Source organism: Xiphophorus hellerii, chromosome 4, assembly GCF_003331165.1.
Source record: "Xiphophorus hellerii strain 12219 chromosome 4, Xiphophorus_hellerii-4.1, whole genome shotgun sequence".
NCBI lineage: Eukaryota > Metazoa > Chordata > Actinopteri > Cyprinodontiformes > Poeciliidae > Xiphophorus > Xiphophorus hellerii.
In genome coordinates, this window is record NC_045675.1 from 4047527 (window position 1) to 4064264 (window position 16738).

The window sequence follows — 16738 nt, forward strand, 5'->3', positions numbered from 1 at the left end:
ATGCTTCTAAAAACAGCTGAATGAGCCGAGGAAGACCTGGGAAAAACAACCAAGTCATTTCTGCAATAAGTTAATGCTTTTGGTGTCTGGAAAATGAGCCTTTTTAAAAGCCTCCGGAATGTAATGTCAAAAATTTGCCAGCCCAGCATGTTACCTAGCAACCATGGAAGCCCAGCGCGTTACCTAGCAACCCCTTCAAAGATCTATTGAACATGTTTTGTTTAGCTCATAAACCTATTTTAACCTGTTCAAGGAAGCACAATAGGTCACTTTTAAACCAACACACTTATCTGTATTTTTCTAAAAAATAATTCTACTTTGTCTCGTTTCAGAGCAGACATGCATTATTTTAGCTGTATCCAATATAAATATATTGATATTTCACCCTCATGGAATCATGTTGTGATGCTGGAAGAGTCAGATTGAGTTGCAGTAGAAAACCATCGGACACATCTTGGACTCAGTGTGGCTTTAGATAAATGAGTTGTTTCAGCTCTAGGCTCAGCAGTTTGGATTTGATGTTTTGTAATGTGATCACCAGCAGCTAGTCATTTATCACAGGATGTTATTTTTTGGTGATTGTTTGGGTTTTGTTACATTCTGTTGACGTCATGTTTGAACTTTAGCCTCAAGGTTACAGCGGTTAGCTCAACTGTGCCTGTATTTTCTTATCTCATCCAAATCATCTGCTCAGATTTGAATTGCTTTTGATTCCTTATTCCTTTATAAATCAAACACTCATATGCTAATGTTGAAACTAACTGTTTGGGGTTTTTTTTGTGCAGCATAATTTAGCCATTAATCCCTCCATAAAGGGCAAACAACAGGAGAAATTGCCAGGATATAACGTGGCACAGATCTCCCAAGTAAAAATCTAAACTAGCTAAAAATGTTGCTGCTTTGAGGAAAACAAGATTTTTTTTCTGAACCACAAATCACTGTTTATTTTATATACACAGCAAAACACTAAAAACTATTTTTGGTCTAGTTTCTAGTGCAAATATCTTAGTACACTTGAAATAAGACAAAACTAACTTACAAGTAGTTTTTAAATAAGATGTGGGAATCTGTTTTAAGTGAATAATTCCTTAATATTGATGCAGATTATTTCTCTTATAAGATGGGAAAAATGTCTTGTTATAAATTAAATAATCTGCTTTTTTATGAATATTAGGAAATTATTTATGTAATACAAACTGCTATATCTCATTTAAAAATAATTTTAAGTTAGTTTTGCCTCATTTGCCTTAATATACTAAGATATTTTCACTAGAAAACTAGACAAAAAATCCTTGGTAAATCTTTGTGTTTTTGCAGTGTACGTTGATGTGTGTGAGAGGGGCAGGAAACCATAAGATTGTTTTACCTTCTACCTGCTCCTTTTTGAACAAATTATGCAAAACTTCATGTCAGTTGTCATGATTGTTTGTCCTCTTTTCTGTTTTTTTACTTTTTATTCTCTGTTTGAAATAAATAAGGGTGTATTTTTATTTAACAGAAGTCATGAGTACCAGACTTCCCTGGTAAAATTTGAGCTAAAACCTGTTTGGTTTGCTCCACAGGCTCACCTGGTTGCAGCGTTTGAACAGAGTCTGGGCAACATGACCATCAGGCTGAAGAGTCTAACTCTGACTGCAGAGCAGAAGGTGAAAACTTTTCCTCCTGTCCCACCAAGCCGATGAGTTCTCCAGTTTAACTTCTTCTAATCCTGATTTCTGTGAAGGACTCTGAGCTGAATGAGCTGAGGAAGACCATCGAGCTACTGAAGAAGCAGAACGCTGTTGCTCAGGCGGCCATTAACGGAGTCATCAACACACCTGAACTTGTACCCAAAGCAGATCGGACAGGTAAAAAAAAACCCCGCTTTGGTTCAACATTTAGATTTGTGTATTTTAATTGGTTCTAAATCTGACTTCAAAGTGATTGTTATTCGTAAACAAAGAGACGCACAACTGGACTGCAGAAAGAGCCAACCGGCTGTTAATCTGTAACCGATTGCCATGTTTACTGCATTTATCTTGTTGTTTTAACATTACTTGGCATGTTGTCAGCATGCTACCTTGCAAAAACAGAAAATTTTACCTAGTACATTTTGTCTATTTTAGTTCAAATATCTTACTACACTTGAAATAAGAAACAAAGTAACTTACTAGTAACTATAATAGCTTGTTTTAAGTCAATAATTCATTAATATTGATTAAAAAAATACTTGTTCCATTGGCAGATTATTTTTTACTTCTAACAAGGATTATAAGGAAAATAATCTGCAAATGGAATCAATACTTTGTTAAAATCAATATGAAGGAATTATTTGCTTAAGACAAGCAAATAATGACTTTTCCACTCAAATATTTTGCTTAAAAGTCACTTGTACTGTAAGTTAGTTTTGTCTTATTTTTAGTGAACTAAGATTTGCACTTTAAAATAGAGTAAAATTACTTGGTACGGTTTTCTGTTTTTGCAGTGTACAACTGTTTATCACAGCGTGATGAAATAATTTCTGACCCAAAAATGTTACATACAGTTGAGTGGATAAATGACGAGAAAAAATGGCCCAAATTTCAGTGGACAAAAGAAATACAAATATAGTTTCTTCCTAATTTGGTAACAATTAGCAAAAAACTGAACATGTATCTGCAGCCATCAAACCAGGTGGTAAACTAAACTATCAGAAATGTAAAGTTTTTAAATAGTTGCAAAAATGTATTCTTGCTTGCTTTCTACAGTGACACTGACTGACAATCCCTCTCTAGTAACACAAATTCCAAATGTTGAAATCTGAGCTAATCTGAAAAGTGTTTAAATGCAAACTTCCCCGATGTCTTCTCAGCTGGCAGTAATGGTGCGATGCAGCAGCAGCAGAATCAGCAGCCAGACCTGCGCATCAGGCGGCAGCATTCCTCCGACAGCGTCAGCAGCGTCGCCAGCGCCACCAGCCACTCCAGCGTGGGATCCAACATGGACGCAGACGCAAAGAACAAAAAGAAGAACAAAAAGAACTGGGTAAGAGTCTGGAGATTTACAAATGGAGCTCAATAAATTAGAATATTATTGGAAAGTTTATTTGTTTCAGTAATTCGAAGTGAAACTCGTAAATAAATTAGGGATGCACCGATCCACTTTTTTCACTTATGACACCAATACAGATATCTACGACGGAATATCAGGCCAATGGCAATTGGAGAAAAAAGAAGAATTTCTGCCAAAAACTCAGCAATTTTGGGATTAATACGTTTTTAAATAAAATTTGAACACTTCTGATTCTGAAAAGTCAAAAATTTGCAAGAAAAAAAATCTGAAATTTTTGAGACATTTCTGAGATTTATTAGATATTAATCTTCTAGAAAAAACTATCATTTCTGAGTTTTAAGTTGAAAATTTGTGGCTTTTAAAACTCTGAAATTTCAAGGTATTTACCAGAAAATTTCTGGGGTTTTTTTTTTTTTTTTGACTTTTCCGGGGGTTTTTATTTAAAACTTCTGAGTTTTTAACTAATAAATGTTCAACTTTTCAAGTTCAGAAATGTTTTAAGTTTTTGTCTATAAAATATCTGAAATTAATCTCAAAATTAATTGGTGGAAATTTTCTCCTCTTTCTTTTTCTATCTGAAATGGCCCTTGCTGATCTGATAGAAAACAAGAGCTAAATTGACTTAAAATGTTTCTTATTTCTAAATATTTAATGAATTAGATTGTTTTATAACTCTGCACCAATACATCACTATATTCTAAATACTGGTCAAACATGTAAAAAACAATTACATTTGTTCAATCAGTGTAATTAGGAGGATAACAGCCAATGCAGAGTAAAAACAAAAACAAAAGGTTAGCTACCTTAGTCAAATATCTAAAAATATAAAGTGCAACAAACCTTCTTTCAAATGGTTCAGAAAGTTCAATTATGAATTATAAATATGATGTAAAATAAATAATAAAGCATCAGTATTGGATTTGTGCGTTTCTAATACAGATTTATTATGTTTCAAGTGTAATTTCTGTTTATGTGGATTCTGGGTTACAAATTATGAAAATCCAACAATCATCAAAATAAACAGAAACAAATATTTGAATTTTATCAAACTCTATAATGAATTGGCAATTAAATTATCTTTTCTAAGTTACAGAGATGAACCTTTAAATATTATAAATCTAAAGCCAGATGAATTCATTATGTACTGATGCAGAATTTCAGGACTTTTTGTCGTTTTTTGTTGAACTTCCTGTTCGGTGTCACATGTTTCTGGGTTTTTCCTCCTTCAGCCGACTTTTTCTGGGGATAAGGTGAATACACCAGCCGTAGCTCCATGTAGTCCTGTAACGTCCTACTAAAAGGTTTGATTTGGTGTTTTTACTGTCCAAAAATGCTTTAAATGTGTAAATGAAGTAAATCACCAAATCAATTTTGACTAGATGGTTTGCATTTCTCATAAACATTTAGAAAAACTGCAACTTAACACTTAAACTTTTCTTCTTTTTTTTTTTTTTTTGCAATCAAAAGGCACTTTTGTGCACCGCCGGACAAACCCAGGATGATGATGTATGCAACTTGTTTTTATTTTAAACCTGTAGCACTACAAAACATAAAATCTTACCAATTTCTGTTTAGTTTCTGTTACAACTATTTTAATACACTTGAAATGACACAAAACTAACTTACAAGTAACTTGTTTTTAGTCAATAACTCCTTATTATTTATTAAAAAAGTACACGTTTCACTGGCCGAGTTTTTCACTTAAAACATTTTTCCCATGTTAAAAGTGAAATAATCTGAAAGTGAAACTTGTACTATTTTAAAAATCAATATTAAGAAATTATTAACTTTAAACAAGCTCCTATATCTTGTCAAAAAATTACTTGTAATTTATTTTTAGATTATTCCAAGTGTACAAAGATATTTGCTCTAAAAAAAGGCTAAAATACTTGGTAAGATTTAGTGTTTTTGCAGTGTACTTCCTCGTCCATATATGTTCAGAGACATTTTGTCAGTAAATATTCCTCTTTTAGGTCATACGCTGCAAAAACGTATGACCAAGTATTGTACCAAAATTGTACCAAGTATGTTTGTCTCGTTTATAGTGCAAATATCTTAGCACACTTGGAAAAATTATCTTACAAGTAACTTTTTATAAAGATATAGGTGCTTGATTTAGGTCAATAATTCCTTTATATTGGTAAAAAAAAGTACTACTTCCGCATGCACATGGTATACTTCACTTATAACATGTGAACAATGTGATGTTATAAGTGAAATAATCTGCCAGTGGAACTAATACTTTTTCATCAATATTAAGGAATTGTTTACTTAAAACCGGCTATTGTATCTTGCCAAAAAGTTACTTATAAGTTAGTTTTGTCTTATTTCAAGTGTATTTGCATTGGAAATGAGACCAGAAATACTTGGTTAGATTTTCTGTTTTTGCAGTGTAGAGACAAAACTTGATCTCCCTTCCTGTGTGTGTGGGTGCGTGGGTGTGTGTGTGTGTGTGTGTGTGTTTTTGTCGGCGGCTCCTGGCTGCAGGTGTTGCTCATAGGTGTGTAATGTTGAGTACATAGGGGCTCCGTTTAGTGGGGGGTCTCTAGTGGATGATGAAAGTCTCCATGTTTCAAGGTCGTTGGTGGCTTTCGACCTTGCAGGAATCTCTAGCTGAATCTTTGTCCCTCCATAGAACATTAACAAACGTGAACTGCGTGAACATGTGCTGTTTTGTCTCCCTGTCTTCCTCTGCTTCGCTTCGTGCGGCAGGTCTACGAGGTAAGGGCGGTATGCTGTGACAGAAACCAGAGTCTAACCCCTGCACCTCCTCTAGGTTACTAACCACACTCCTTTTCTTTTCCCGATTGATCCGTTTTTCATCTCCAACACTTCCTTATGAACGGTTCTTATGACACTTGAGCTGGCTCGCCGGTACACACTCCTGCTGAATACATTTATTGGTTCTGCTGGTCAAGATGTGTAAAAAGTGTTGAAATAAATTCTATTTATTTTGCAGAAACATCATCTCACTATGGAATATGTAGAAAACCCCAACATTTAATTTGAGTGAAGTAGTAATTTACTATCATCAGTAGCCTTGTATTTGAGCTTCTCTAGTATCTTAATAAATCATTTTGCTTGTATTACTTTTTATGAAAAGCTTTATACACTGTAATCTTACCAAATATTTTTGTTCTAGTTTCTAGTGCAAACAAAACTAACTTATGCATGACTTTTCAGCAAGATAAAGGAGCTTGTTTTAAGTCAATAATTCCTTAATATTCTTTTTTAAAAAGTACAATTTCAACTGGAAGGTTGTTTTACTTATAACAAAACATTTGTCCTGTGTTAAAGATAAAATAGTCAGTGAAATTTGTACTTTTTCATCAATATTAAGGAATTATTTATTTAAATCAAGCTCATATATTTGCTGAAAAGTTACTTATCGTGTCTGTGTCACATCAAATATGCACCTCAAACAAACAAAGTTACAAATTAAAGGTTCAAGAAAGTGATTTTTTTTCCCTCCACAATGAATACATTCAAATCAAACGTGTGATTTTACTACCTTTTCCAACCTGAACTTATTTTACACATTATTTCCAGTTGTGCCCATGAATGTACCTGGCACTGTGTGTATAATTGAGCATCTTTTACTGCACATGTTTTGAAGTTTCTCAAACTGCTTTAACTGCACCAGTTAAACTATAAAACGTTTTCAAAACGCTCAAAGTCGGTCATAAGACTTTCTACCTGCAATTCTTTTTCTCCCTAGGCCTTTGTTTAATTGTCTGCAGCCGCTATCCCCTCTGCGTCCTCCTCTTCCTCTAACTTTGACATTTTGGCCTCGCTGTCTTACCTTCCATTTTTCTTTTGTTTCTTTTTTTTTTTACAGCTGCGCAGCTCCTTTAAACAAGCGTTCACCAAGAAGAAATCTCCCAAATCCGCCTCGTCTCACTCAGACATCGAGGAAATGACGGACTCATCCCTGCCATCCTCCCCCAAACTGCCTCACAACAGCACTTCGGCCTCCAGCCACATCCTCAGGAACACACACTCCAACACTCTGTAAGTTTGGTGCTCAACTGTTGTAAATATTAAAGCTTTCCACAGCTGGACTCACCTGAAGTCTTCAAAGATCCTTCCGGAAAAGGCAAACATGCAGATTTGTCTGCACAAAAATTGTAGACATTCAGAGAGGTGCATTTCTTCTTAAAACATTTTCATTTGACTGAGGGATTGTTCGATTAATTCCATTTTAATTGAATACAACATGGTGCATTCTTAGATTGCAAAAACACAAAAGTAATTTTGTCTAATTTCCATTGGAAAATCTTAGTACACTTGAAAAAATACAAACCTGACTAATAAGTAGATTTTCAGCAAGAAATATGAGCTTCTTTTAAGTCAATAACTCTTAATATTGATTTTAAAAGTACTATTTATAAGTGAAATAATCTGCCAGTGGAACAAGATATTTAACTTATAAAATGGGAAAAAATCCCTATCAGATTATTTCACTTTTAAAAGGTACTTTTTAAATCAATATTAAAGAGTTTTTGACTTAAAATAAGCTCCTATTTCTTGCTGAAAAGTTACCTTGAAGTTAGTTTTGTCTTATTTCAAGTGCAAAATAAACTAGATCAAAAATACTTGGAAAAACTTGGTAAGATTCTGTGTTTTTTCAGTGTAACTCAATATAAATTGATAAACGAGGTTGATATTGGGAGTCAGTATTGATACATTTCCTATCAATTCCCACTCCTAAGTAAATATGCAGTCCTTGTTAAAGGTGAATTCTCTGAATGATCTCAAACGGTTTGTGTTTTTGCAGATTGTCGGAGTGTTTGGACAGCGAGGCCGAGACGGTGATGCAGCTGCGGAGTGAACTCAGGGAAAAGGAGATGAAGCTGACCGATATCCGCCTGGAGGCCCTCAGCTCGGCGCATCAGCTGGACCAGCTTCGGGAGGCCATGAACCGCATGCAGGTCCGCAGATCCACAGAACCCAAACAGAGATAAACGACTGAAACCTTGTTGTTTTCCTGCCGGTTAACGTTTTGTGACTTTGGTTTGGACAGCTGGAGATTGAGAAGCTGAAGTCAGAGAATGACCGCCTGAAGCTGGAGAGTCAGGGCAGCAGGACGGGATCGCAGGCGTCCATCTCGGCGTCTCCTCCGCCTCACACACAGAGCCAGAGCGCGGGCCCCGCTGCGGGCCTGTCCCAGCACAGCCTCAACCTTACCACCAGCGAGTCGACCAGTCTGGGTGAGACGCACGGGCTGGGTACCTGAAAAACTTGATAAATAAGTTTTATCAACGTATTTTGTGGTAGCATTTGCATGGAAGAGGATTAGGGCCTCTGAAAAAAGATTTCTGACTGAAGTTAGAATTCTGGGAAAAGTCAAAGCTTTGAGAGAAAAGGCTAAATTCTGAGATTAAAGTGAGAAATATTGAAAAAGAAGTCAAAACGTTTGAGGAAAAAAGTCTGATTTCTGAGCTTAAAGTGTGTCTACTTCTCTTCCATACAATAGTACTACAAAATACAATTTTAAAAAGTCAGAATTTTGATATAAATTAAAGTCAGAATTCTAAGGAAAAAAGACTGAATTCTGATTTTAAAATTTTTACAAAAAAAAGTTTAAATTCTGAGATTAAAGTCAAAACTCTGAGAAAAAAATAATTCTGGGATTAAATCAGGATTCTTATATTTTTTAAGTCAGAATTCAGATGGAAGAAACTCAAAATTCTGAGATTAAAGTTACAATTCTGAGAAAAAAGTCAGGATTCTGACAAAAAAAAAAATTTATTCTGAGAAAACCATTTGAATTTTGAGATTTAAGTCACCGTACTTTGGTGACTTAAATCTGTATACAAGCAATTCTATTTCTGAAGAATATGCCACATGAAACATTTTAAATATCCAAAATAAAATACAAACAATAATAATTAAAATGGATAGTGGAATCTTTGCAACCAAAATTGCATTTAAAGAAATATTAATTATTCAGCTCCGGCATAAAAAATAGGCAAAGTGGTAGTTAGAACTGTTGTAAAAAAGAAAAGACAAAAGAAAACTAACTACCGTACATTGTACTGTGAGTTAAATGTTTTCAGGGTTTTTCAAAATGGCGGCTTTTCAACGGTATTAAAGGGGACAATCTCTAATTATAATTGTTCAACTGGAAATTATCACGCGCATTTGAATTTATAATGTGATTAATTGATTTATTACTAATTGTGATAGGTCTTTAAACTAAATAAAATAAAACCATATTTCATTTCTTTCTCTGTCAGATATGCTGCTGGAAGACACGGGTGGAGATGGTGGGATGAGGAAGGAAGGTCGACACGTAAAGATCGTTGTCAGCCTCGACGAAGAGATCAAATGGGGGGAGGTGAGACCTGCGTTATGACGGGAGTGGCGTGAAGAGCACGTCGGCCTCTCAGAGTCTGAAAGCTGCTTGTGTTTTTAAGGAGAGTCAATCTCGCCACTTCCTGATTGGTTGCATCGGAGTGAGCGGCAAAACGAAGTGGGATGTTTTGGATGGAGTGGTCCGACGCCTCTTTAAGGTAAATAAACACGTTTATGTACTTCCACTTTGGTGTCAACTGCTTCTGAAGGCGGCTTAAATAACTCTTAAAATGTCACTGTAACCCCAGCGAAGCCCTGCTCGTTGCCTAGCAACCTCAGCCAAGCCCAGACCGTTACCTAGCAACCCAAGCTGAACTCCAGGACACTTCTCTGCAAAAACACAATATCTTATCCAAGTACTTTTGGGCTACTTTCTAATGCAAATATCTTAGTACAATTAAAATAAGACAAAACTAACTTATAAGAAGATTTGGCCAACAACAGTTTATTTGGATTTAAAGTGACAGGAAGCCCTAAAACAGCTCATTGTATAGCCCATAAACATATCCTAGCATAATACACCACCGTTAGCTCTCATCCATTGTTCCACATCAACACATTTAGCTAAAAACGGGTCCTTTAATCTTCTGCAGGAGTACATCACCCATGTTGACCCGGTGAGCCAACTCGGCCTGACCACAGACAGCGTTCAGGGTTACAACATCGGTGAAATCCATCGGCCCAGCAGCTCCAGTACGGCCAGTACGCCTGAGCTGCTGCCCTGCGGCTACCTGGTGGGAGACAACACCATCAACATCCAGCTCAAAGGTATCACAGCCTGCACACTGCAAAAACACAAACTCTTACCAAGGATTTTTATTCTGGTTTCAATGCAAATATCTTAGCAGACTTGAGATGAGACAAAACTATGTAGTTCTAGTTCCATTTGTAAGAAAACGTTCTCCCATGTTATCGTTGATTTAAAAGGTTCATGTTGTGTTTGTGTGTAGGTGCGAGCAGTGAAAACGTCGACTCTCTCGTGTTTGACACATTGATCCCGAAGCCGATGCTGCAGCGCTACGTCTCCCTGCTGAGGGAGCACAGACGGGTCATCCTGTCCGGGCCGAGCGGCACCGGGAAGACCTACCTGGCCAATCAGCTGGCGCGGCACCTTCTGCTCCTCGAGGGCCGACCTCTGACCCCGAACGCTGTCGTCACTTTCAACGTGGATCACAAGTCCAGCAAGGTAAAAGAATGCTCAGTTTGCCTGTTTTTCTGCTTTTATCAGTTGCCCAGATTTAAAGCAACAATATGTAACTTTTATAAAATGTTTTTTGCATAAGTTAGATAATCTGTGAAAAAAATTTGCTACTCTTTTTCCGGTGCTAACTAAAGACAACCAATCAGAGCCAGGAGGCGGGTCTTAGCGCTGTCAATCACTCTCATGATTCCCAACATCAGAGCTAGACATAAAGGCTAATGCTAGTTAGCATAGCTACAGATGACAGTGGATATACAGTGTTTCTGCAACGTTAAGTTGTTTCTCCACTATTAGCACATTTAGCATCACATTCCTGAGACTGATTGACAGCACTAAGACCTTCCTCTTGGTTCTTGTTGTTTTTGGTCGTGAATGGTGAATTTCTTCAGATGGCAATAAAAAAAATAGATGAGTAAATTTCCACCAAAACTGAGATGAACCTCAGAATTTTTTTTAGAAAAATAACTTGGAAATTTCCGTTTGAAAAGTCGACAATTTGCCAGAAAAAATTGTAGGAGGAAGTGTAATTTTTGGTTCTGCTGGTTTCTCTCCCCAGTTAACTGCGGTTATGTATCTTTCGCTCTGGTCCCACACACAAAGGAAGGCCAGGGATGAAATTTTCAAAAAGAAAACTTTAGGAAATTTTCAAGTTTCAAAAGTCTGACATTTTTGACTTTGAAACTAAAACATATCCAATTTTTTTTTGGCGGAAATGTACTCATTATTTCATTTTTTTTTTCTATTTACAACAGTCCTAATACGGCGTCTGACAGCAAAAAAGATGGAGGATCTTGGTTTTTTCACAGATTGCCCGTCATACCGTACTATCATAACACAGAAAACTGATTTTTTTATTTTTAATAAAAATTGCATACTGCTTTTTTACAAATAGTTTTGAAGCGGCTTTTAAAAGTAATGAATCACTTTGACACAGTTAATATTACAGAAAACATTCCTGGTGACTCTGTAGTCAAACTGTGGAGCTTAAACAAAAACTTTATTTCTTAAGGAACTTCGTCAGTACCTGTCAGGATTAGCCCAGCAATGCAACAGTGTTTCTGGGGAAGACAGCCCCCTGGTGGTCATTCTGGACAACCTCCACCACGTCAGCTCTCTGGGAGAAATCTTTAATGGCCTCTTCAACTGCAACTACCAGCACTGGTCAGTTCAGCTTCATCTGCATAATAACGCACTTTGATGAAAAGTTACTGATAAATTATTTTTGTCTTATTTCAATTGTACAAAGATATTTGCACTACAAACTAGACCAAAAATACTTGGTAGGATTTCATGTTTTTGCAGAGTTGTGAGTAAAATCTGTAAATTTTTTGCTCCTTCCAGTCCTTACATTATCGGCACCATGAGCCAAGCCACATCTTCAGCTCCAAACCTGCAGCTTCATCATAACTTCCGGTATATTACCAAACTACTAGTGAGATCCTCCTTCCACTGAACATTCACTTTAAACCAAATGCTCATGCTGTATGTTCTTTATGAAGGTGGGTCCTGTGTGCCAACCACACTGAGCCAGTAAAGGGATTCCTTGGTCGTTACCTGAGGAGGAAGCTAATAGAGATGGAGATCGGCAGCCGGACCCGAAACGCAGAGCTGGTGAAGATCATGGACTGGGTGCCGCGGGTTTGGCATCATCTGAACCACTTCCTGGAGACTCACAGCTCCTCTGACGTCACAATCGGTGAGAAGAAGCACAGTTAGCATTGCAAAACAAAAAATCTTACCAAGGATTTTGGTTATTATCTTACTACACTTGAAGCGAACTTACAGGTAACTTTTCAGCAATATATAGGAGCTGGTTTTAAATAAATATTTCATTAATATTGATGAAAACGTTCTAGTTTAAGTGGAAAATTATTTCACTTATAACAAGATATTTTCCCATGTTATGAGTGAAATAATCTGCCAATGGAACTACTAGTTTTTCATCAATATTAAGCAATAATCCACCTAAAATAAGCTCTTTTATCTTGTTAAAAAGCTACTTATTAGCTACATGGTAAAATTTTGTGTTTTTGTGGAGAAATGTCTTGGAATGCAGCTTGGGTTGCTAGGTAACGGGTTGGACTTTGCTGGGGTTGCTAGGTAACGGGTTGGGCTTTGCTGGGGTTGCTAGGTAACGGCCTGGGCTTTGCTGGTGTTTCCAGTACAAGTATCTTAGTAAACTTGAGTTAAGAAAAACTAACTTACAAGTAACTTTTCAGCAAGATAGTAAATAATATGCAAATATAAGTGAGTAATTTCTTAATATTGATGAAAAAGTATTAGTTATAAGTGAAATAATCAACCAGTGGAACTAGTACTTTTTAAAATCAAAATTAAGAAATTACTTAAAACAAGTTATGTTAGTCTCTTTTCAGGTGTATTAAGATATTTTCACTAAGGGGTGCTGTGGTGGCGCAGGGGTTAAGCACAACCCCCATAAGGAGGCCTTAGTCCTTGACATAGTCGTCGCAGGTTCGATTCCCATCCTCGTAACTTTTGCCACATGTCTTCCCTTCCTCTCATTACCCTACTGTCCTGTCCTAACACTTTCAAATAAAGGCCACTGAAGCCAAAAAAACCCTTTAAATATATATATATATATATTCACTAGAAATTAGACAACAATACTTGGTAAGATTTAGTGTTTTTGCAGTGAAGGTAATAGATTGGAGGCAGAACTGGGCATTTATGTTTTGGTTCTGTGGACTGCAGGACCCCGCCTCTTTCTGTCGTGCCCCATGGACGTGGAGGGATCCAGGGTTTGGTTCACTGACCTGTGGAATTACTCCATCATCCCCTACATGCTGGAGGCCGTACGCGAAGGACTGCAGGTAGCAGAGCTGAAAGGCTGAGTTAAATATTTACAGAGCCTGAACAATCATCATTTTCTGGTTGTTTCTGTTTGATTCTATTTGATTCTACTATTTTATGATTTATATATACTTATTAGTTTTTTTTCTGCACTGCCTTCAAGAGTTGCTATTGTTTTTTTAATTTTGTTTTTAAATGGAACTTAATTGATGAAAAAGTACTAGTTCTGTTAGCAGATTATGTCAGCTGTAACAGGAAAAAGCACTTCTTAAGATTTAGTTTTTTGCTGTGTGAGATACAAATCTGTGCTCATAATTCTTCATGAGCTTGAAATTGTCCAATCTGAACTAATAAATCACCATTTTAAATGCTTTCCTCAGATTCTCCTTGTGACTGTTTGGTTTTTCCGTGCAGCTGTACGGCCGCCGGGCAGCGTGGGAGGATCCAGCAGCCTGGGTGATCGACTCGTACCCCTGGTCATCGACGCCACCTCCGGGCGACTGGCCACCGCTGCTGCAGCTCCGCCCAGAAGATGTCGGCTTTGACGGCTACTCTGCACCAAGAGAAGGAGTCAGGAAAGAGCCGCCGCAAAGCGACAGCGATGCAGATCCACTGGTGAGCAAAAGCAACAGTGTTTAAAGTCAGATTAAAGTGGACAAAGTACTCAACTACAAGTGAAAGTTGCACTTAAAGTTTACTCAAGTTAAATTTTTGAAAATACTAAAAGGTTCAAAAGTACAAATAATATTTTCTCATACAAGTACGTTGCTGTATGCTAAATCATCTAATGTTTTGACATGTAGAACCTGCAACAAAAGGTTTACACCAGCTGCAATGGAATGAAAAATGACAGATGTTTCCATTATTCATTTTTTATTGAGCCCATTCCAAAAAAAGGAGAAACTTTTCTTCGACAGCAGCCACCATAGATAGAAAAAAGAATTAATTTCTGCAAAAAACTTCATTTAATCTCAGAAATTTTCTACAAAAAACATGGAAATTTCTTAGTTAGAAAAGTTAATAATTTGCTAGAAAAAAATCTCAGAAATTTTCAGATTGAGAAATTTTCTAGAAAAACTGAGTTTTAAAATTCAAAAATTTTAAACTTTTTGACTTTTGAAACTCAGAAATGTCCAGGGTTTTTTTCTAAAAAGATTTCTGATTAATCTCATTCTTGAACTGCTGTTGGAGGCTCAAGAAAAAATCAGCCAACGGGCCACATGTGGCCCGTGGACCACACTTTGAGTTAAAGCTTCTCATTTTTCTCGTTCTTCCAGCTGACTTTTGCTTCTATCGGCAGATGAATATGCTGATGCGCCTGAAGGAAGCGGCGACGTCATCGAGCCCGCAGAGCTACGACAGCGACTCCAACAGCAACAGTCACCATGACGACATCCTCGACTCATCGCTGGAGTCGACCTTATGACATCGCAGAAGCACAAAAGCTTGACTATTTCTACTCCGTTCTCACCGTAATGAGAACTTCCTGGCACAAAATGCAGCCACATTTATCTGGGTGCAGGTAACCCAAGTGTTTTTAAAAAAGACACGTTTCTTCAGCACTGCCGTGATTTTTAAAATTTTTTCCTTCACCGCCGTGGCCCTTGGTTCCTCTGTCAGGAGTCTGACGTCTGCTTCAGCAGAAAGTAGAAGCACACAGCCTGTGCCTGTTGATGAGGCGTCCCTGTTACCATCATCATGAGTCAACAGTTTACTTTAACACCAGCCAAGTGATCGGCATCCTCCCCCGTGCTGCAGCGCACTGGACCCGCCTGCAGGTGGCGATCCAACCCATGCTCTCTTGCACTGTGAGCCAGCGCAGCGACCCACTGCTGGACGATGAACAATCAGCTCGTCCTCTGCAGACCAAACCAGCCAAAGTGAATTTTCAGTTCAAAACACAACATTTTCTTTCTGAAAATACACTGCAAAAAAGTTTATTTTTGGTTTAGCTTTTATTAATAAGACAAAACTAACTTTTCAGCAAGACCAGAGGAGCTTATTTTAAGTTAATAATACGTCTTATTTTGTTTTATGATCTAATTAAACTATTACACAAGATGCATTCTTATAATCAAGCCTGATAAGTTTTTCTGAGTAACAATTGAATTTTTGTTACATTTGTCAACAGATTCCTATAGCCATTCCTTAAATGCAGATATTAGGAAAATATATTTGTAACAAATTGTATATTTTAGCTATTTGACAAGATCCTAATTTGACACAGATTTTTAAAAATATTTCTGTAATAAAGACAGGAAAAATGGAGCGGAAAATGTGACAGATTTACTCTAAAACTTGAATGAAAAATGTGAAAAATTTAGTTTTTTCATATTTTTGTATTTTTATTTGGGTTTCTACTGCTAATAAAAACAACCCAAACTCTTAAAAACTCACCCAGACTTTTTTAGACAACATTTTAATTTTTTTTTTTTTGTTTAGTGTCTGGAAAAGGAACTGTTTTAAAAACTTCCGGAATGTAACGTCTCAAATCAGCAGGCACTGCTCGTTACCTAGCAACCCCAGCAGAACTCCAGCTTGTTACCTAGCAACCAAAGCTGAGATATATTTAACACATTTTATTTGTATAACAGTTTCTAAACACTTCTAAACACAAAAAATTACAAGTAGAACTCTAAGTACATCAAACAAAAACATGAAAGAAGAACACTTAAATACATAGTATGTTAAAAAATAAAACAGGACATACAGCACAAGCTGTAGAATGACTGCCAGAAAAGAACAAGTGTTTTGTTGGAACCACTTTCTGCATTCTTATTGGTTGTGCAGGAGATTCTACTTCTGCTTTTCAAAGATCTGCAGACTAAAATCTCAATATTTATGATTGATTTTGTGGCAAAAATGTATCAAACATGTTTTATATCGCCTATAGACCGAACCTAACCTGTTTGAGGAAGCATCAGAGGTGACTATGAAGCTGAAATTCACTTTGGAGGGATTTGTCCTTTAAATGGCTGGCTGAGATGATCTGTGTCCTGATTTCTTCTCTAATTCATCGCTTCTTTCTTTGAGCCTTCTGATCTCTCTTCGCACATTTGGCCCATGCAGGCTTTAGTAGCACAAATCTCCTTTTGGTGCTGGACTGAGTTCCAACAAACAATGCCTTACTCTTTGCTACCAGATTACGTGCATTAGCTGATTTTTTTTTTTTTTTTGTCTGAATGGCTGTAAAACGTAACAGGGCTCCAAAAGTCGTCCTCTCCTCGAGCGGCTGCAGTTCTCGAGGAGAGCCGTCGACCTCTCATATCAATCACCGTTGCCGTGGGAACGTTGAATAGATGCGAATCAGAAGCAGTACTTTTGAATTAAAGATCTATT

General features: G+C 36.9%; 1 protein-coding gene across 9 annotated transcripts in view; it reads left to right on the forward strand.

The window, feature by feature from the left end:
* Positions 1-15361, forward strand: part of nav2a (neuron navigator 2a) — a 256627-nt gene extending 241266 nt beyond the window's left edge. For 5 of the 9 annotated variants that reach the window (XM_032560513.1, XM_032560508.1, XM_032560511.1 and 2 more), the window contains 17 exons: positions 1563-1646; positions 1724-1847; positions 2831-3003; positions 5743-5751; positions 6869-7041; positions 7808-7961; positions 8054-8240; positions 9270-9370; positions 9450-9545; positions 9981-10155; positions 10338-10573; positions 11598-11749; positions 11930-12001; positions 12088-12284; positions 13301-13419; positions 13814-14014; positions 14700-15361. In XM_032560513.1, coding sequence (XP_032416404.1) covers positions 1563-1646; positions 1724-1847; positions 2831-3003; positions 5743-5751; positions 6869-7041; positions 7808-7961; positions 8054-8240; positions 9270-9370; positions 9450-9545; positions 9981-10155; positions 10338-10573; positions 11598-11749; positions 11930-12001; positions 12088-12284; positions 13301-13419; positions 13814-14014; positions 14700-14825 — 2379 coding nt within the window. In that variant the 3' untranslated portion in view covers positions 14826-15361. The remainder of the gene's footprint in view (positions 1-1562; positions 1647-1723; positions 1848-2830; positions 3004-5742; positions 5752-6868; positions 7042-7807; positions 7962-8053; positions 8241-9269; positions 9371-9449; positions 9546-9980; positions 10156-10337; positions 10574-11597; positions 11750-11929; positions 12002-12087; positions 12285-13300; positions 13420-13813; positions 14015-14699) is intronic. The other 4 variants (XM_032560509.1, XM_032560516.1, XM_032560514.1 and 1 more) reach the window with 1 other exon arrangement.
* The last annotated feature ends 1377 nt before the right edge of the window (positions 15362-16738 follow it).